Here is a 22,218-nt window from a genome sequence, read left to right as displayed (position 1 = left end):
GTTTACTACTGTGGTTCCCCACCTAAGGGTCGGGGCCCCTCCAAAGGGTCACAAAATGAATCTGGAGGTGGGGTGTTCCTGAGGTGATTGATGGGAGATCAAATAAGAAGAAACTGAATTGTGCTGCAAAAATTTGTATAATTTTTTCTCTGATTTTTGCTTTTGTTGTTAAATATTATAAACTTTTACCACTTTGGGCTTGAAACTGTTGTTTAAATGACACAATCTGCGGAGGTTAAAGGGAAATATTTGGTGGAAGGAGACCCCACACCTGTTTGATCTGTAACAATGCACTGTATTTTATAAGATAAAGTTTTTCTGTCCAGTGAACTGTACATTTAAACTTGTTGTGCAAACCAGCTCAGGCCTTCTAACAGTGTGTGGCATTGAAAGTGACCTGAACTCCTCTTGTTGTTCGTGCACCAGTGAAAAACACCAGCACCAAGCTCTGTCTGAGCAAAACTGACTGTTTGACTGATGACAACCCAGAGCGCCTCTGCCCTTTTCCAACCATCTAGTGTTTATGTTTCTCCAGACCTCCTGTGTTTGCAGTATGGCTGCACACTATTAGTTACAGTAGCAGCTCGCCAGACACGGTGGGGCCTTACTGAGATGTGTTTTTATTCTGGTGCACTCAGTTTCATTTTAGTAAATTCAGTTTGAGTAATAAATAATCTTTCAGCATCTAGCATTTTAATATTTTCATTATTTGAGAGTCAGCTGCTGTACAGCATCCATTAACTATGTTTCCAGGAAATCGAACCTGTGATACAAACACTATGGAAGCGGGAAAAGTAAATCTTCTTGGATCTAACGGATATGTTGTCATTAGCTTTTCTTTATTATTATTATTTCTTAGCTCTCAAACATTGATAGTAGGTTACATTTTATTAAAAACTTTAGTGCAAAATGAACATAACGTTCAAGGATAAGAACGTAAAGCATCGAACAAAGGCGGCCCCTGGTTTTCAACATTGTGATAGAGGCTTTATAGGAAAAAATATATTCAATAGACATTTTAAAATCCTTTTGAAGATATATCGTCATATTGCCCAGTGAAATAAAGTGTTACATAATCCAGTTGACGTTAATCACATTTAACTAAGTGGTAATGTATAATTTATTAATAAAGCTTCAAATGATATTCATTCAGATATTTCAGGTAACATTTTCCAATAAGTTTGAGTTAATGTGTTTGTTATAGTCAATTTAGACATAACATAACTGTGTATCATGATCACAAACTCTTAATATGATTTTTTTCATACGATATCGATTCCATTCATCCCCCGGTGCAGAGGTGCCGCTGGCCGCAGGCAACTGCTCCTAAGCCAGTAGGAGGCTGATAAACTTTAAAATACAGCAGTGACAATGTGCAATGTTTGCAATAAGAGTAAGAGACCTGACCTCCCTACGGGGGCCCCACCTGACTCCACCCAGGTTTTTATTGTTCTGTTTTTCACCTTTTTTTAATGTTTAAAATCAGATTTTGAAAACAACTCAAACGTACACTTTTGAAATTTTTACATTTCGCCATTTTTTTGTTGGTGTCCGATTATTTTTGACATACTGGTGATGAACGCTGGCTCGAGGGGCCCCCTGTACATTTTTGCCCAGAGCCCCGACAGACTATGGCCCAGCCTAGCTGTAAAGTATCATTAAATCTTTACGGGCTAAGTAAAGGACCTCAGATGTACTTAGGTACATCCCTTGAGTAAATGTACTTAGTTAAATCCCATGACTGTTTTTGCTGATAGTACATAATTACTTATGTTAAGTAACACTGAATGCACAACTTTTACTTATATAATGAAATCTGAACACTTGTTTTTCACCTCTTCTGTGAAAGATGGATGGTGCGTTCAGTGTCCCCTGTCAGCGGTGTTGTTCTGGGTTTTCTCAGGCTGGAGCAGCAGTGACAGGAAGAAGGGAACGAGAGGAGGAGGAGGAGGAAACAGAAGAGAGGAGGAGGAGGAGGAGGAGGAGGATGGATCCAGAGTAACGACGGTGTCACAGCCACTAGGTCAGGTTCACGGTATCTACCAGCGTAAACGCACAGAGGGCACAACAGAGGCAGCGTAGAAACTAAACACCACGGGAGTCCACTGTTGACGGGACCACTGTCTTCTTCTCTTTCTTCCTCTTGTTGTTGTCGCTCTCTGGGAGGAAGAAGGGCGAGGATACTATGGCTGCACTTCCTCCACAGATCCGAGGACTTCAGACCGACGAGGTAAACCAAACTAACGCGCCTCTCACGTTAACTAACCGTTAGTGACGCTGTTCATGTGATCGCGACGTTAGCCCGGATGCTAACTAGTCAACGCTAACTGTATTTCCTCAAATGGATTGTGTTATCCACATTAGAGAGACCTAGCTGTTCACTTTTTCAGCCAGGAAACACAACAGGCTGCTGGGCTGTGAACGCCTCTCTGTTGGCCAACGGCTGTTTCCCGTCCTCAACACACACAAACACACACACGCACAGATTCGGTCCCCACGGGAACATCGGTCCCACGGCGTGAATGATAAGTTAGGTAATGGACCCCACTGGGGCAGAAAAACAAACACACCAAACTTACATCGCCCAAACTCTGAATTATCTTGCTAAAAATCATCCGCGCTTTAACTCCAAGTAACTTTGGTAATAGGGCCCTATTATAGTTGTGAGCTTTACGCCAAGACAGTGTGATTGAATTGCGAAATCACGTGATGATTCACTAACTTATCAGTAAAGTGAAGCATAAATGAGGGTTGTGTGTTATGAGGGGAAGTGTGCAGCAGTGCCAAGTTATTGTCAGGATGTTACATCATCCCGTAAACCCTGATTGTACTTTAGGGGGGTGTGCGCGATGCATGCATGTGATAGGGATTTACATTGAAATCAGTTTATTATTATTATGATCCATTACCTTACTTTTGGTTTATATAGTATACACAACATACCTGTACAGACCTGTGTGTGTGTGTGTGTGTGTGTGTGTGTGTGTGTGTGTGTGTGTGTGTGTGTGTGTGTGTGTGTGTGTGTGTGTGTGTGTGTGTGTGTGTGTGTGTGTGTGTGTGTCCATAGGCTCCCAACAGAAGACAATATTCAGTATCTACTGGATTAACCATGTACAGAATAGTATTGCTCTATAATTGTATAGAGTTGGAGTAGGGTCCTAACTTTTAGTTTTAGTTCAGTTTCTTCTGAATATTTTTTTTTATTATTATTATTTTCTTTTCTTATCTGAGTGTCCCTAAGTTGGTTGGTATGTGATGTATGTGTGGCAGCAAGTACTCTGTCTTTACATCATTATCACATTCATAAACTGTATTAAAAGTTGTTTTTTTTTTGTTATTTCAGGAAGAATCCAGAGTTCTAAAAGTGAAAGTCGTTGGTGGAATCGGGCTCGCCAAAAAAGATATACTCGGAGCCAGGTGAGCTGTAGATAATTAACGATCAACTTACTTGGGCTGTATAATTAACCTGCCATTCGTTTTCTCGAGTAAACAATTTTGACATTGATATATATATATATATATATATATATATATACACACACACACAAGATCAAAATTAGAGAACAAATTATAAATACTTGATTTATTTGATGAGAATTTGATTGAATATCAGTTGTGGCTATACCACTGCTGTACTAGCATGTTTTTTTAAATAACCAAAGGCACTTCAACAAAAACCTTAATTTTTAAACCAAACCAGAGCAGTGTGAGAAACTAGTGATGTCCTGTGGGCGCAGATGTGCTGAAGTCATTTAAAGAAAGGGCCTCTACACTTCCTATTCATTTTTAATCCTATGGCCCTTATTTAAATCTTCTCTTCTGACACAATAGTTACTGTTCTCTAATTATGCTCACTGTTTTTTTTCACAAAATAAAGGTTTTTGTTGAAGTGCCTTCGTTATTTAAAAAACATACTAGTACGGCAGTGGTATACACCCAGCGGATATTCTATCAAATTCTGAACAGTTAAAAAATAACAATATGTCAGAATAAATCAAGTATTAATAATTTGCTCTTTAATTTTGTTCTCTGGTGTGTATATGTGAAAAGCAACAAATCCTCACTTTTAGAAACTTGAAACATCAAAAACATAACTAAATGAGTAATTATTCTAGCTCTACATTAATCTTAAAATGGATTATTTTTTGATTTAGCGAATAATCGTTTACTCTATGATTTGTCAGAAAATAGTGAAAAATATCTGTTACAATTGACAAGGGCCGTGATGATGCCTTAAAATAGCTTGTTTTGTTTGACCAATAGCCCAAAGCCCAAATATATTGATTTAAAATTCATTTTTTGTCAGTTTCCGAGAAATTAGGTAGTTCATGCCTGTAAAATGGATGTCATCCTCTTACTTTGCATGAGTAGTTGCTATTTCCTGTCAATTTTCCTCATTATTTTGAGTAAAGCTGGACAGTCAGAACTTGACAGGAAGGTGATGACAATATATTTTCCGCAACAAACAGCACATGATGTGTAATGCAATCAGAGCCATTTGTAAGTGAACCACAAATCCGTTTGTGTTTCATTATTCTAATAGAGTCTGTCATTCTCTCCAAAATCTTATTATGACCCAAAGTAATGTGTTCTATATTTATCAAGGTTCAAGATTCATCTAACCCTCGGGTTATGATAGTTTACTTTCAGTAAATCTGTGTTTACTGCTGGTTAAGTGTTTATTTATTCTCATTTATAGTTTGAGAAGGAGTGAGGGTTTAAAGGCTCAGGTTACACTTTTTCCAGTTTTCACACAAGACATTCACTCTAAAAAGAAAAAAATTCCCTAATTTTTAAAGAAGACTATGTAGACCATTCAGAATTTCTCTGGTGTTTTCTGTGCAAACAGGTCTGACTTTTGCAATGCTGGCACTTCCTCCAAGAGCATGATTGTTAATGACTTAGTCTACAGCATAGTGTCATCTTGTTGGACATGTTTACTCTGAAAAAAGTTAAAAACAGCTCCCTAAATTCACAGATATAATTCTCTTGATGCCCTGTTTACAGCTTGTTTCCACCTCTTGTTGTGTCCTACTCTTGGAATTCATTAAAATCCTTGATAAGAAAAAATAGAATCTGACAAAAACATCTTATCAAGACTGTATGAAATATGAATTTTATCCCTCGTCTACTGTATATTTAATCCTTCCCATCTTAACCAACATTTCTGCACAGTATTCCCATCACTTTAATGTAACAGTCACTTAATATATAACTATGCCACGGCATTGCTGCAGGCCTGAAGGATTGGGTAATGTATAATATGATTTGACTGATGGATGTGGTGCCTCAAAACATCATAAAAACAATAACTCAACCTCACATTGAGTGTAACTGAGCTGTAACCATTATGTTAATGTTTCTGAGGTCTGAATGCAGCATCTGATCAGACAATGGCGTAAAGGGTTTTGCCTCCCTTAGAAATAAAGTGTGACTGATGGTAGAAGAACCACACAAACCAATATAACATAAAGAAAAGAAAGGGGATGATAACTGTTTCAATCTTTATAGATGGATTTCTCCAGCAGACCTGAATCTAAATGGCTCTTTCTTTGTCTTGCAGCGATCCATATACAAGACTATCCCTGTACGACCCTATCAATGGAGAGATTACAAGTCTTCAGACTAAAACAATTAAAAAGGTGAGCAAATTAATTTCTACATTTATTCTTACATTGTAGAAAAGAAAAGCATTTGTTTTACTTGTGGACTCTTACTTATTTTTTCTTCACATCACATGCTGCATGAAGACACTGGACCCAAAGTGGAATGAAGAATTCTTTTTCAAAGTAAGCAAAACTTAAAGTAAATTTAACATTAAACATTTAAAATGCATGTGTTGATTGGATCTCACACAGTAGATGCCGACGCTGTTGGGTTACGTAGCATGCCTCTTTTGCTTCTGGGATGTCCGCATGCTATAAAAAAATCACACATTGTCACAGCGTTATGTCGGCCTTGTTTAGTTCAGTGTAAAAAAGCAAAGCTGACATAAGGGGGGATTGTCTATGTGGCAGTATTGCGGATTTTATATCTGGATTCATTTACTGTATATTTAATCGTATATAACCATAAAATACTAAAAAAATCATGCTGTTGGCCATGGTTCATTGTTGAACCCACTACTTCTGCACTTTGGCTTTACCTCATAACATAATATATCATCTATGTTTGGTTTCAGGTTGATCCCAGGAAGCATCGTCTGCTGTTGGAGGTGTTTGATGAGAATCGCCTGGTAAGTTATTTAGTAATATTTAACCTTTCTAATCATTTGACTAATGGTTTGATCTATTAAAAGTCAAAAAATACAAAGAAATGTCTGTATTCCCTCGAAGATATATTTTAGATTATCAGTTTTGTCTGGACCAACCGTGTAAAACCCAAAGATATTCAGATTTATTGTCACAAAAAAAGCTGCAAATCCTCATGTTTGAGAAGCTAGAACAAGGGAATGTTCTGCATTTTTGCTTAAAATTACTAGAACAATTTATTGATTACCAAAATAATTGATTCATCAACTACTTGTTGGAGCACTAGTTCACCTACAGATAGTGTTTCTCTATGTGAAAAAACTAAATGTAAGTTGTAATCTTTTATTAAAGCTCATTTTTTAGTTCACATCACTTTTATACATGTGGCACAGAGTACACCGGTGAACCAGCCAACCATGCTTGAATCCAGAAATGTTTTACAAAGGTGGATAACCTGCTGTGTGTCAGTTTGTTGTTATTATGGGGCCATGTGTTTTGTTAAGTATTTTGTGCTTAAAAGCCTTGGGCAGGCTCTACATAGACAGGCTACTGGCTTGTACACTGGTCTGATCAACTCTTTGCTAATGAACAGAAAGTGTTGGAAATCCATTTTAAGAGCTGTTCTTCCATAGAGGCACATGTCTTATTTGATAAGTTGTACAGCTGACAGTTGTAGTGTTGGTAGCGAGTAACACACTCCTCTTTTTGGAAACAGTCCAAATATGTTTAAGCTAGGAAACAGTGTGACAAAAATTTGGCAATGTACTGTAAACAGATATATTTCCGGAAGAGCTTTCAACAAATTAGAGGTGTAAACAAATATATCTCATAACCTAATATGGGTATAACATACAACACTGTGAATACAAAACATGGGATGTGTCATATTTCGGTAGATAAGGATATGCCTCCAGTCAGTACAAGGTTAACTTTGGGCTGTCTGTGTGAAACAGCCACCTTTATTTTGCCATGACATGTGTAATATTGTTGGCAAACCTCATTATTCAGAGCTGTAAATATGGGCAAATCTGGCTGCCTTAAGGGCATCCTAATCCCTGTACAAGTGTGGAAGGAGATTGAAAGAGTCATATATCAGGACGAGTGTTGAATATCATGTAGATGATGGAGATATTATGGGTGTAGCAGAAATAGTTTCTTTAATGATACAAATGCATAAGATGCTTATGTGTAGCAGCATCAGCTCAGTAAGAACTGGGTTGTGGTGTGATGGTAGACTTGGTTTTGAGATAGGAGGCTTCAGTGAATATAGATCACAGTGTGTGCAAAGCAATGTTAAACCTTTTGGGAATGCCCGGTTGTAGCATGATCTCAGTCAAGCTGCTGACCCTGTTTTATGCTGGTCTGATGCACAGCAGGTCCTTGGACTTCTGAGCAGCCTGACCACAGTGCATTGCTGCTAACTGACTATAATCGATAAACCTATCCCAATGTTATGTTTTGTGTATCAATTTGTATCAAAAACACTGTATCGATTATTAATTGATAGTTTACATCCAAAGATTAATTGCAGACAGTGGTAGGGTTGATTAAACTGGCATAAGACGATGTCCATGGGACACGTTCTGAGATGGAATGAAAGAAGATTGAAAGCAGCCATCCACATTGAGGTGAAGGTCTCCAACATCCTGGAGCAAAGTAACACATTCAGTAGCTAGTTCCCCTTAAGCTTAAAATTAAAGTTGCAGTCGGTAACATTTTTTTGATCATATTCACCAAAACTGACACTATGCTCCGATAGAACAACATAAATCATCCGGTTTTAAATCTATGTGCACCTAAAGCCTGTTGGTTGTTTTGCAAACTCATTTCACTCATCGCAGGGCTGCGTGAGAGCTGACTGTCAGGCACAGTTTGTGCACACGCCACAGATCCCCCTTGCGCATGTTACAATATCACAGGCGCACACCTCAAGCTAGGTATAAGCTAAATGACGTTAGCAATTGCTATCTATGAGTAAGTTAGCCAACCTACCTTCATGTAGCGTGTACTTCATGCCATTTATCTTTGAGACAAGAGACAGGCGCGTTCACAAAAATCTGGTGCACACGCACTGACACAAACTAGATTAAAACATTTTTGGAAACTTGTTACTTGTTTTATTTAATGCAATTAAAATATCTTGATATTTGTATTTTCTCCACTCATTCCATTTTCAGCTATTTTCTACATGGCTCTGTTGGTGTTTTTACTAGTTGAGATAGTTATATAAATATATCTTGTAATCTTCTTGGTTCTAATGAGTTTGAACATATCTTTACCTGCCCTTTCCTCCACACTGCATCAACCTGTCAAAACTGGTACAGTCTACTCAGTAAATATAACAAGAAGCAGCACATTAGGCTGTCAGAGGAATCAAGTCAGTGCACACAGCTATGTGTCAGACAACAATTCCTTCTTTAAAATGTATTGTTTTTTCCTACTGCTTTGTTTCTCTTTCTTTGGAAACAGTTTGTCTCTTATTTGACTTTCATTTGCAGTCCCTCAGCAGGTCCCATTAATTAATAATAAGTAAAAGCATACAGTCCACACATATGCAACACATGCACATTTAGTCCACATAATCTTAGCTCCTTCCTTCTGCTGAATCTTTCTAGAACGTTTCATTATGTCAAACAAACCTGGGCGTGACTGACTCAAGGCTGCAGGTAGATTTTGTCAAAATTTGATGGGTGTGTCAGCACTGTGAACGTGTTTCTGTGCATGTGTGTGTGTCACTGCTGCCGTGGCACTGAAAAAGAAATGCAGGAAATGTTTGCAAAACCCTTTTTTGTCTTGCTAGACAGGAACTGGGCCTGTTGGTTTTACTCATACAAGACATGAAATGTGCTGTTAGTTGTATAATTATTGTTCCTCAATGATAAATCCTAATGTTGTGATCCACAGTTTGACATTTCACCTAGTGCCATTATTATTATTATTCCTAAAACATATTACATAAGTAGTACATAATATGGTACACTGTGATGAACATGGCAGTCAGTCATTTTTGTAAATGATAGAAGTTGAATATATATTTTCGTTTCATTTATGGGTTCATCTCTTCTGTGGCTTGCTGAGCAGGTTAGGCTGTTTAGTGGAGAAGGGGAGTGAATAGGGGGTGTCATAATTTAAATTCTTGATCAAAGTAGGTTGAAATGAGCTTTCCATTTCAATTATCAAAATCAAAAGCAGGAGCAGTGATTCAATAAATTATTAAGATTTTACCAAATGGCCTTAGTGTGTTACATGACCCCAAAAAATTACAGTTATATCACCATGTAGCTTTTTGTATCCTTAAATAATTAATTTGAAAATAAAACCAATGATCTGTTGATGTTTTCAGATCAAGATCCGATAGTCAGTGGTGTTATAAAAGTGCAGAATATGCAAATGCATATATGAGTTTCCTTTTTGCTATCACATGTTGGCATAGACATGTCCGTAGCAGGCCCTCTTTCACTTCTTGAGACAGAGTGAATAGAGGGTATGCACATGACATCACCATATGCAGATGTTGCCATGGTTACCCCACACAAATGAATGGCCGTCATGAATTCAGATGGACAATGCTAATTAGTAAGAGCAATTGAGCAACCAACTGCACAAATAGGTTCAGAAACCTAAAGCGAAGAGAAGCAACTATAGGCCTTTTCAACATAATTCCATTGCTAGGCAACAGCCTTGGTCCTTGGTAACTTCTGTCAGCTGATGTCATTCACATTCACTGCAACAGGAAATAAACTTGGACTGTTTTGGAAGGTAATGCCCCAATCTTTGAAAAGGTACATACTCTCCAAACCAAACACTCTTCTCTTAAAGAAAAATTAAAAAGCTGGTCCAGGGACGACCGGTTGAGGTGTGGTTAGAGCAGTCGCCCCATGTAAAGAGGCTGAAGGTCCTTGAAGCAGGTGCCGCAGGTTCGACTGTGACCTGCGGCCCTTTGCTGCATGTCTCCCCCTCTCTCTCTTACCCCATTTCCTGTCCGTCCTATATAATAAAAGGCTTGAAAACTGCCAAAAAATAATCTTAAAAAAAACCCTTCTGCGGTCCAGCTGATTTTAACTAACAAGTTCTGTTTTAAGGTATCTATATGTCTGCAGGCGTTCAGTGTAATGATACTTTGGTATTCTTCTGCCCTCACAATGTAACTGAACAGCTATGCAGCGGACTAAACACACTTCCAGTAAAGGTTGGATAGATTGGTTTGCAGGGAGGTATTTGGATAACAAGTTCAATGATCGTGACTACAAATAAGAAAATAATTAGATAACGGAACACCAAAGGTACGGTAAAATTACACAACAGTAATTCAGCACAGATCAACTTCTTGTAGCAAATCAACCTTTTCAAGACGGTGTTTTGTTTTGTTTTCTTCCAAATATAGCAAATATCCCCATTTACATTACATAACAGCTGAACAGCACACTAAAATGTGTTTCTGAAAACATTTTGTGAGGAACACAGTAACACAATATCGCATCATTTTTGATGAAAAACTGCCCTGAACTGACCTACAGACAGTCATTGTCTTAAATCCACCCCACATAAGGTAAACGGGTTGTGATTAGTCCATATAATGACAAGCCGCTGGAAGGCTGTCTGTATAGGGGGGGCCAGACGTATCTGCCAGAACAAATGAAACATGAGTTTGACAGATTGATCTGGTTTCCAGGCTAGGTAAGGGGGGGGGTTGTAGAGCATGTTGTTAACACATCGTTAGCCTAACTCATTTCAGCTGCACCTGCTGATTGACAGAGCCATCATCTGTCTCTTATGTCCAGCCTCTGAACACACCCCACTGGTACAGTGTGTAATCACGTTTTATAAAGAATTTATTAAATATAGCATGTTTCTTTTGGGCACAGTGACTTTATGGTGTCACATTCAATGTGTATATTACAGGCGGCTTTGATATATTATTGGCCCATTACACAATACTAAAATAACATGTGCTATGTGCGTCAACAATCTTATCTAACGGCCTACTCACCACCGTCAATTATATCTGTTTTTGTCCAGATGAGTGATTGATCACGAGGTTCCTGATTGATCACGAGGTTTCCTGATGTCATACTGGTTTAAATAATAGGCAGCTTCAGCAGTGAAGTGTCGACTGGTGAATCATGTCTTTATCCTGGCTATGTCACTTACTATTACGCTATATACTGAAACTGATTTGGGTGCAGAGTAATATCCTGAAATAAGCCCAGCCTGACTCACAATAGGCTGCCATTAATAAATAGGACTGTCAACAGTCGTGTGGAAGAAATCAGACCAGCACTGGCTGTTACATGAGGTGTCATATAACAGGTGTCATGTCACTGTCGAGGCTCATTCTTATCTTTGTGTGATATCTGTAAGCAGGCAGATAAAATGTCACAGCTGTCAAACACATTCTCTGTTTCTTTGCAAGCAAAAAAACAGTGTAAAAGTTGAACTTTTGTATGAAATAAGTGTGAGAACTTTTGCAGTTCCAAACAATTTCCTGCGTATTTTCACAGGCTATGGCGATTTTGCAACCCTGTCCTCAGTTTGATAGACTTATGTTAAAAGTCATTCCCTTTTGATTTCCTGTAATTCAATAGCAGTGGGTAAAAATATTTGTGGGGGCACAGAGCAGCAGAAACATTAGAAGCATAGCTGCAGCAGGAAGTCTTGAGTGAGTGGCCTGAGGCAGATGTAACAGTTTACCAGAGCTGTTCTACCATGTTGTTGTTTTCTCCAAAGGGGTGAATAGAGTGAGGCGACTGGAACAAACACGAGTTGTTAGATATCAGGATATATCAGGGGGTGTAGTTACTGTAACTAGCAGCAGAGCCAAGCTATGGTTATAAAGCAGGTCAGTCGTAGAAGCTCTGCCCTTTAAGTTTTAGTGTACTTTTGTTTTCCCGTATTGGGTTTAAGCTCCCTAAAGGGGCTAAACTCTGGGATTGCTCTTGTTTCAAAGGTCGTACTTTTGGGTCATGTCTCCAAACAGAACCACTGACCTCCTCTGACTAAAAGCTGAGATCAGCCTGGAGAGGAATGTAGGTTGTCACCAGAGCTATTTTGGCAATGTACAGCCGCTAATGATTGTGATCACAGAGAAGCTCTCGGAGCAGTTGCTTTGCTTTCCTTTTTTCATAGCAGCAAGTTTGATCATGCAGCTCTCACAGACACTGCAGGGATTAGAGAGTTAAACGAATGGCATGTCGGCTGCGCTTGCATTTCGCGTCAAGGAGAAGCAACACGGACCCTCTGTCAGAAAGTCTCAGGAGCCATGGTGAGGAGAGCGGAGTCAGTCTGTCAGCTCGTAACCCCGCAGAGAGTCTGGCGCACAGTTCTGTCCACTTGAAGGTGACTCCTCTGTCACCAGACTATGCTAATTTACAGCGGTACTCTTCAGTATTCATACCCAGGGTAAACACTGGTGGATTTAATAAGAAGAGCGTTCTGCAGATCTCACTTCAGCCCTGTGGAAAGCTCAGTGGAGAGCTTGATGGCAGTATAGAGGATGGAGACCCGGGGGCCAGCGAAGGAGGAGCAGGCAGTGCCTCTGACGGTGGCTCGTGCAGCAGCAGCATGGCCAGCGACGCCGGGTACTGTAGCAGCAACAGCATCTTTGAGCCAGAGGCTTCAGAAAAGCACAGGACCACCCAGGAGAGGAGTTTAGTCTGCCGCAAGTCCAAGGTCCCGCTGAGACGGTGCTCCTCCTTGGTTATATTTCCAAAGAGCCCCTGCAGCACCCCACCTGCTTCCCCGGTTAGTCCAGTGGCTCTTCCTGCTCTCCCGCCAGCCAGGGGGTCTCATCAGTCATCTCTTCTGACATCTGCCTGTGAATTCTCACAAGATGATGATGATGTGAATTGCAAAGGGTCCACCACCGCAGTAAGTAGCCACCGTCTACCAAAAGGAGGCTGTTCAGCCGAATTGAAGGACACCAAACACATGGTGCAATTTAATATTCCTTTACAGGATGAACCAAAAGGCAAAATGGAGGACAGGAGTAAAATGAGGGAACTGTCATCAACTCAAGACACAGCGAATCGTCACTCTAGCAGTGTGCTGCTGCACTTTGCCCACCAGAGACCAATAATGTCCGGGAAAGGAGCTACAACCAAGGCTACAGTCAATGTGGAATATCCTGAGGCTCCTAACCCTGCCTCACACCCCGGGGATGAACACAACCTTCACAAAAAACTGTATCGTAGTACCTCTGCTTGTTTGTTTTCCTCAACTAAACCATCAGAAAAAACCCTCAAGGTCGGTTCATCAGGTAAAGACCTGGAAATGCCTGAGGAAAACCATACTCATCGCGCCATACAAAGGAGCTTTTCCCTGGAGGTGCCCTACGCTAACACTGGAATTTCATGTCACGTTTCAAATCCAAAACTCAGTAGCCCTCACTGTCCACATGTGCACATTCATTTGTCTCCTTTATGCCCAGCTAAGTTGCCTAGCTCTGTCACGGATGTAAACACAAGCCACAAAGGGAATAACACACCAAAGAGCCCAGTTCAAAACAGCAAGGTGAGTGTTGAGTTTTCTCATTGGAATTAGCTTATGCTCCCTGACCAGCAGGAATGAGCTGAAACGCCTGAAACTTAACTGTGAATCGAGAAGAAAACTGCTCTCAATTGTGCATTAACATAAGGTAAAGGCCCTACGGAGGAACACTGTGGAGTCACATATAATGTTGTTAAACTGGTTCAATTAGATTCCATACTGCTTTGGTTTGACAGCTCAGGAGATGCCACTCTGACTTCATGTGCAGAGTCAAATTAAAGTATGACTGTCCTGAATACTGCAGATAACACATGAGCATGTTGGCTGAAGGAAAGTTTAATGTTTATCAGATTTCTGACACTAGATATTGTTTAGTATGGAATATATATGCTGTGATAATGGTGCTCTCCTTCACTGCCCGCCATTCAAATCCTTAAAACTCTGTTTACTCAGGGTCAGCCAGTAGGCTCTCCGCAAGCTAGAGCGGCATTCAGTAACTGAGAAGATCGCTACAGCTAAGTCATGCCATTAACAAGCCCAATGTAGACAAACATTCAGAGGTATTCGGTTACATTACGTAAATCTATTTGCATATTTATTTCCAAGAAAAGCGTGAATGAGAAGGAGAAGTTGCCGGTCTTCATCGTGTGAATCTGTTGGTGCATGTGAAGACATTTTCAACTCTCCATTTTTACTATTCTGTTAGCACTATGAGTAATCGACTTAAGTATTTACCCGAGCTAATTTTAGTGGTGGGAAAAGCAGTGCCCCTTGCTGATATAAATAAAGTGCCTCTGAAATATTCCCCCTGACTCCAGATAGTCTGGTGGTGTGTAGCACTGCCCAGTCCTGTGGATTCAAATTTAACAGCATGATACTAGAGCAGCGCACAGTCATGCCAGCCATCTGTGGACATGGTGTTTGTGTGTTTGTGTGTGTGTGTGTGTGTGTGTGTGTGTGTGTGTGTGTGTGTGTGTGTGTGTGTGTGTGTGTGTGTGTGTGTGTGTGTGTGTGTGTGTGTGTGTGTGTGTGTGTGTGTGTGTGTGTGTGTGTGTGTGTGTGTGTGTGTGTGTGTGTGTGTGTGTGTGTGGTAATATAACATAGGCAGGATGGGAGCAGGAGCCTTTCCCAGTAAAAGGTTGGCGGTTCCCTTTCCAATGGATCCCCCTCCCAGGCAGTGTTTGTGAAGTATCAGGTGTCGTCCCCCCTCCCCCCCCCCCCCCCCCCCCACTGCATTTAGCAGGTTGTCAAGTAAGGTCTCCTCTTTACCTAATTAGCCAATCCATTTACTTTTAAAGATCTAAATTTGCTTTTGTAAATCTAGATTTTTAGTTTCTGACTTTAAAATGCCTGGGAAATACCAGTACTGAATATATTTATTTATATTTACTTGCTTTGATGTTCATAGTCCTTCATGCATATTTAGTGTCATATCACACATAAAATAAATACTACCTGTGTCTGTGTACCCACAGCGGAGCAACAACCACGTGATTCACACTGAATAAGTATATCATAATTCAAATAACTAGGAAGCACATGTAAAAATACTAAAGGATATGTATAGTTGTCTTAATAGTTACCCCTAGCCCAAAAATTGAAGTATAATTTTAAAAAATGGGTTGTGATTTTCCTGACTGAATATGGCTAAATGACCTTTGTACTCATAAGTGACTTTCCCTGAACAGCAGCAGTAAAAAAAAAAAAATGACCTCACCTCATGTCGACCTACAGTCCAACTATCAAGAGGGCATATTATGCTCACTTTCATGTTCATACTACGTATTAGGGTTTCTATTAGAACATGTTTAAATGCTTTAATGTTTGAAAAACAAATTATTTTTCATGCTGTCTGAATATACCTGTATTCACCCTCTGTCTGAAACGCTCCGTTTTAGCGCCTGTCTCTTTAAGACCCCCTCCTGAAAAAGCCCAGTCTGCTCTGATTGGTCAGTGTTTCTGGGTCTTTCACATCTGCGTTCTCTGTTTCTCTGCACCTTAATTGCAGTCGGGGAATGACTGTTACAGCGCTGTAGGACAACTTTCTACCTAAAAATAATATAGTTGTGACATCACAACCATACAAAAGCCCTGACCGCTTGTTTAAAGACACAGTTTCTGAATACAGGTTGGGTGCATTTCTCTTTTGTTGGCAGTTTTTCAAGCCTTTATTATACAGAACAGACAGGAAATGGGGTGAAAGAGAGAGGGGGAGACATGCAGCAAAGGGCCGCAGGTCAGAGTCGAACCTGCGGCCACTGCCTCAAGGACCTTCAGCCTCTATAGATGGAGCGACTGCTCTAACTGTGCCACCAACCGCCCCGGATCAAGCGTTTTGATACTTTTACAGTATTTATACCTCCACCTGCATTATAAAAATTAATAAAGGCATTGAAATCTCACTTTTTATAACATGGGACCTTTAATTTTGTGAAAAACAAAATATTGCAACATCTACCTACCCCTTGACCTACTGTGTATGGGCTGAATCTGACATCCTTGATCTGAGTTGATTTCAGTAGAAGAGACAAAATACTCTGCAGGATGACTAAGATCTTTTTTGCAAATACTGCAACATAAACAAAGATGAGGCTGAGAAACTATAAAGTTGAAGGATTAAGGTGGGCGTGGTGTTTAAAAAAAAATTCCACAATGGAAATTTTTGGGAAAATGTCAGGTCTGCCGCTCTTATCTGCAGTGGCCTCATAATCCTGTTTACCTCATCTCACGAGTTAATGAACAACCAGTAGTGACCACATTGCTCAAGGAAGTTGAAAAACGTAACTGCTGTTCGTTAAACAACCCCATGAACCAGAAGAACAATACATTTGCAGTACATGATATCAAACATGACCTACATGTCATTATGATCCAGATATATAGTTGCAACTTCTTTTGTACAATTGCCACTGAGTTTGTGTTTGTGTTTGTGTTTATGTTTGTGGCTGCAGGTTGCATTTCCTACTCCTTCAGAAGTGACATGTGGTTTAGAGACTCACTCATTATAAAAAGAGCCCAGCACCGAGCTTAACTTTTGGACTTTAACTGTAACGACTGGAATATAGCAAGCATCCAAAACAAATATTTCTTCCTTTAAGAGTTTAAATAAATGTGTTTTTATGCATTCTTCCTCAGTATAACAAATGAACAATGCAGACTATCAGACTTGGTGCTTTTTAAGGGAGGCATTTATTTTGGTCATACATTATTAAGACTAAAGCAATTTTTGTGAATATGCAACTGACAAGAAGCACATGTTTACATTGATCCATTCCATCTATCCATCCATCCACATAGAGACAAACAGAGACAGACAACCATTCACACCTACGGGAAATTTAGAGTCATCAATTAACCTTAACACGTGTATGGATCCGAAGAAAACCCACGCAGACACAGGGAGAACATGCAAACTCCACACAGAAGAATAATATATCAATCAAGGAATAGGCTGAAGCTCAAGGCTTATTTTTAAATCAGCAGGACGAAAGAGAAAACAACAACACATTTTACTATAAGTTAAAGTCCCTGATTGTTTTAATACTTTAATAATTCAGCATTGTAATCCTTAATTATTTTACATATTAAGGCGTTTGCCTCCTGTTGTGACAGTACATGGATTCTGGTGCTGAAAAGGTTTTTCCTCATATTCCAGCTTTGACTTAACTTTAGTTAATTGTTGTGGTAATCCAGCAAGTCTCTGCAGTCTGAAGAGTGTCTTTGCCAAAATATAACTGGTTTCAAGTCATTGTATGGAATTATTTCTCAGATGTGCACTTACGTTCCTTATCAGGAAAGCTCATCATCAGACACTTTGTTAACTTAGCTGGTAGCTTGTCAAAAGTTTATGTTTCACAAGCTGCTGTCCACCTGTTAAAAGTAGTTTGTCGTTGCTGAGCTAGGATGGATATCACTGCGCTTGCTTCACAGATGCCCAAACATGTGTCTGTAGCAGTTTGCCACAACCTCATACAGTACGTGGTCAGCACTGCTTAATGCCACATGCTATACTGAGTTGCATTTAGTGTCACCTGAACCTTCAGGGATGCTCTGAACGGACATTTATCTTTTTACCTTGGGCAGTCTTACCATGTGTCCGGAGCATACACTTCCTCTTTGTTAAGCTTGGCCTCACCTAACCCTATAGCCACAAAGTTTCTCTTGATACAAAACGCAGTTTGTTTGTTTGTTTGTTACTGATTATAGAAATGACCTATTTGACTTTTCAAACCAGCAGGGACAGTCTGTACTGTAAGCATTTCATTGTTTATGCATTACTGTTTATGAAATACTGAGTTTTAATTTGACAGAGGGATCAGTTCTCCACTTAGCTTTGCTTGTTTGTGTAGTTCAGTTTCTCATCGTCTAACCATTAAAAGCTATGAGTAGTTGAGTGATACTGATAAATATTTATACAGAAGGAGTGGGTGACTGTTACATGGTAGTTTAAGAGCGAATATACTGTGGTAGTAGTGAAAGTGGAGTTTAGATGAAGGTAGATCTCATCAGGGCCTACAACTGACACTGAAGTATTATCTTGTGTTGTACTCAATTTATGAACACAAATAATATAAGAAACAATGTGATAATATGAGATTACCCACACAGACATAATGTGGGACAGGGCAACAAAGTTTATAAATGTCCTATACCTTAACCTTTGAATCCAGTCAGTAGACATGAGGGGTTTTCATTTCTTTACATTTTAGGGGGAAGCAAATCACTGCATGGCGATGTTTGATATAAAACCACACTACTGTATGTCCTGTATACACTCATACTATTTCAGTAAATCTCCAGTGCAGTGGCTGTATGTAAACAATACCATGAGAAACACATTCTAACTTTATTAATATCCTGTGGACTGTGGCGTAAAAATAAATATAACCAACATTAATGCCACTCTACTGAGACCTCCTTAAACTTTAGTACTGTGCAAAGTTCTTTCTCCAAATGCACTGCCACCATAAAAGCAGTTGCCCGCTGGAAATGGAAAGCAACTACAGCTGGCAGAATAGGGCTGTGTTGGGAACTAAATCTGGCGATTCGATACATATCACGACGCAGGTTACCATATGTATACGTTGTCACGTTGGAGTGCAAAAATACTAAGCATTAAGCTAAAGAGGCCTAAAGTCTGTAACTGTGACGACTGATTCATTGATTAACTGAGAAACAATCTGCACATTAATGAATTGTTAGTTGTGGCATTTTGTACCTGTACTTGTGAGTCACATTTTAGCCATCAGTCTTTGTCCAGAGTGATTTTAAGTCCTTCCAAGGTTAAATTCCTAGGTCAACAAAATTGTAGGCAAGCTTTTATAAGAGAAGTGAGTCTTTGCTTGTTGACTTGTGTCTTTTAAGGCATTCGTTAAGGAAATATCCAATAATAACATTAATTCGCAATGATGTCGTTAAAGGTCACATCAAACCCAGAATGGGTTAGAAAGATATACACAGATTTAAAAAATCTAATTTCAAGAACGCCATGGACAACTGTGCTCATCAAACTAATCATAAAAACATTAAAATACATGGATGAGTTATTCATACAAGGGTTGCTGGTGAGCATGTATCTTTTAACCTGGACTTAACTGCTTGTCTTTGCTGTGCTATTAGTCATGCAAGGGCAGGACGAAGGAGGCCTCCATCTATATTTGTTCACATAAACACGCTATACCACTGTTAGACAGTTTGACCTGCCGAGGGTGTTAATTTGGTCACAAAGCTGACTCCCTCAGTGGAGTGTGTGTTTGTCTTCAGGCCTCTGCCTTCGAGACTAACTGCTGCGATAAAGGCTTGCAGTGAGTCTGTGAAGTGTTCAAAGAAAAGGACTAGTTTATCTGACAAATGCTCCATTATTTTGGTCCTGGTCTCTCCAGCAGTAACACAGTGCAGCCATTCATTGGGGGGCAGATAAACACATTCCTGTCAAGGTTAAATACTGAATAACTATGAGAAGTAAATCAAGTCAAATGACTCCCATTGTTTTCAAATAGTGCAGTGTTTGTTTTACTCTAATTATTAAAGACAGTTTGTTAGAGGAGCTGGCTTGTGAGGAAATAGATGTAGCAGATGGAGATAAAGTCACTTTAATAGACACCCAGCATGTTCCTACGAGGATATTGCAGTGTTCTCGTTACTGCAAAGACTGCAAATACATGTATTGGCCAGAGTGTGTGTGTGTGTGTGTGTGTGTGTGTGTGTGTGTGTGTGTGTGTGTGTGTGTGTGTGTGTGTGTGTGTGTGTGTGTGTGTGTGTGTGTGTGTGTGTGTGTGTGTGTGTGTGTGTGTGTGTGTGTGTGTGTGTGTGTGTGTGTGTGTGTGTGTGTGTGTGTGTGTGTGTGTGTGTGTGTGTGTGTGTGTGTGTGTATGAGTGTATGTGTGTGTGTGTGTGTGTGTGTGTGTGTACGCGTGTGCGGACGCGTGTGCGGACATAATATTGTCATGATCCTGACATCTGTGTTTGACTCCCCCCTTCCTCCCTCCCTTTCTCCCTCTCAGACACGTGATGACTTTCTGGGACAGGTGGACGTCCCCTTGAATCAGATACCGGTAAGTCCTTGGTTGCAGGAAATCCTTGTTCTTTGTATATTGATGTCTGTGACTTGTTTGAGTTCACAGAAGTCAGAATTTATTTTGTTTTTAACTGTAGCTCTTGAACTCAATCTCACCCCTGTCACCATGTAAATATAAACACGCACACCTCAATTCTTGTGTCTGTTCCACATCGTTGTCTGTAGTTTTGGAAACACAGCCTGTCATGTTTACGTTGTGTTCCTGCGTTTGTTTCATTATAAATACAACACCCACAAATTAGCCCTCATCGCACACTGTCACCATCATCAGTCTCTTTAAATATCCTGTGTTATGATACACTGCCAGGCAGTAGATGTATTCACATGGCTGTAAAGATGTTTGGCAAATTAAATATATTTTTTTTATTGTTTTGTTTGTTCTCAGACAGAAAATCCTAATACAGAAAGGCCATACACATTCAAGGATTTTCTGCTTCACCCTCGAAGGTTGGCATGATTTCATGATTATTTAATCTTTTGTCCTTCCCTGTTTTACATTCCATTTTACATATTCTGTTTACTTTCCACAGTTCATACTTTATTTTGAAATATTCCTTACAATATTTATTTCTTCCTTGTTCAAAAACTTAAATTCATCTGTACGTTACACAGCCACAAGTCCAGAGTCAAAGGCCACCTGCGTCTCAAAATGACCTACCTGCCAAAAAACCCAGGTTCAGAGGAGGAAGCAGCAGAACAGACTGAGGACACGGATGTGAGTTTGGTGAATGCTTGTTCAGCAAGGAGATATCTACAGTAATCTTCAAAACTATGACAGATCCTCTTGTGATTAGTTTTCCTATGCAGTGATTATTTTCACGTGTTCATAAAAGAGCAGCTAGATTTTAGTTCCCAGTCACTCTGGATTTCAACGAGCCAAAAATAAACCACATTCTTACCCAAAATCCAATCGAAGGGGACCTTGGTTATAATTGTTTTTTGCTTGTACATTTTCTGCATGGAAACAGCACGTCAAATAATTGTGTATTATCACGCATGGAAATCACTGTCACTGGACATTGAATATCTCCATAAAATCAACTTACAAAGCTAAATAGAAGGTATATAAATTAATCCATACAATTCTTTTTTTATATTTAACTCTTAAAAAAACAACCTTGAAAAACATTTATTGCGGCCTCTGCATATGACGTATGCTTATTAAACTGCAACCTCTGCCTTTTTGGATGACACATATCACATTGAATATAAAATAATCTTGGCACTGTCACTTGTTTTAACCATAGACAACAGTTTAATAAACAATCAAAGGCCATAGCAATGACCCACTGTGTGTCCGTGGCCTTTGTAAAATCTGCTGATGATTTCTCCATTTTTTCTTCGTCCTCACCAGTAAATGTTCTTCTTGTTGTTAAGTCTTCTCTGGTGTGTGCAGTTAAACAGCCGGCATTAAGAAATTGTCTCTGATACCTTGTGTGGCCTTTTTCAAACTATTTGTTTATGTCGTGCAGCCTGGTTGGGAGTTTCTGGAGGCTCAGGACATGTCGGGTCCCAGACAGAGCCAGCTGCTGCCTGCTCTGCCCCCTGGCTGGGAGGAGCGGCAGGACAACCTGGGAAGAACCTTTTTTGTCAATCATGAGAGCAGAACCACACAGTGGCTGCGACCCACAATCCAGTAAGACTGCTCCCCTCTCCCCAACAAAGTTACACCACTTTCCTGGTTGGGGCGGTACTGATGGTTTGAGTGTGTGCATGTGTGTGTGTGTCTTAAACAGGGACGGTGATGTGGAGGTGCGAAGAAGACGGAACAATGATATTGACACGGAGCACGCTATTAGTGCACGCAGACAGATCTCAGACCCTGATGAGAACACCACACGAGAGTCTCCTGAGGTAATTTAAACAGCTTAAATAACTTTGTATCAGCCCCCCCTGCGTCTTCTT

The 22,218-nt window shown here is 39.9% G+C and overlaps 1 protein-coding gene across 4 annotated transcripts in view; it reads left to right on the top strand.

The window, feature by feature from the left end:
* Positions 1-1,988: 1,988 nt before the first annotated feature.
* nedd4a (NEDD4 E3 ubiquitin protein ligase a) overlaps positions 1,989-22,218 on the top strand; it is a 30,180-nt gene continuing 9,950 nt past the window's right edge. For 2 of the 4 annotated variants that reach the window (XM_083913752.1, XM_083913751.1), the window contains exons 1-10: positions 1,989-2,230; positions 3,344-3,417; positions 5,564-5,642; positions 5,751-5,789; positions 6,182-6,235; positions 20,240-20,290; positions 20,699-20,760; positions 20,926-21,028; positions 21,786-21,949; positions 22,050-22,167. In XM_083913752.1, the coding sequence (XP_083769878.1) occupies positions 2,186-2,230; positions 3,344-3,417; positions 5,564-5,642; positions 5,751-5,789; positions 6,182-6,235; positions 20,240-20,290; positions 20,699-20,760; positions 20,926-21,028; positions 21,786-21,949; positions 22,050-22,167 (789 nt within the window). In that variant the 5' untranslated portion in view covers positions 1,989-2,185. Of the gene's footprint in view, positions 2,231-3,343; positions 3,418-5,563; positions 5,643-5,750; positions 5,790-6,181; positions 6,236-12,417; positions 13,761-20,239; positions 20,291-20,698; positions 20,761-20,925; positions 21,029-21,785; positions 21,950-22,049; positions 22,168-22,218 lie in introns of those variants that run through there. The other 2 variants (XM_083913750.1, XM_083913749.1) reach the window with 1 other exon arrangement.

Source organism: Echiichthys vipera (genome assembly GCF_963691815.1).
Source record: "Echiichthys vipera genome assembly, chromosome: 1".
NCBI classification, from domain to species: Eukaryota; Metazoa; Chordata; class Actinopteri; order Perciformes; family Trachinidae; genus Echiichthys; species Echiichthys vipera.
The sequence above is the reverse complement of the archived record's forward strand: the minus strand, read 5'-3'. Positions and strand labels throughout refer to the sequence as shown.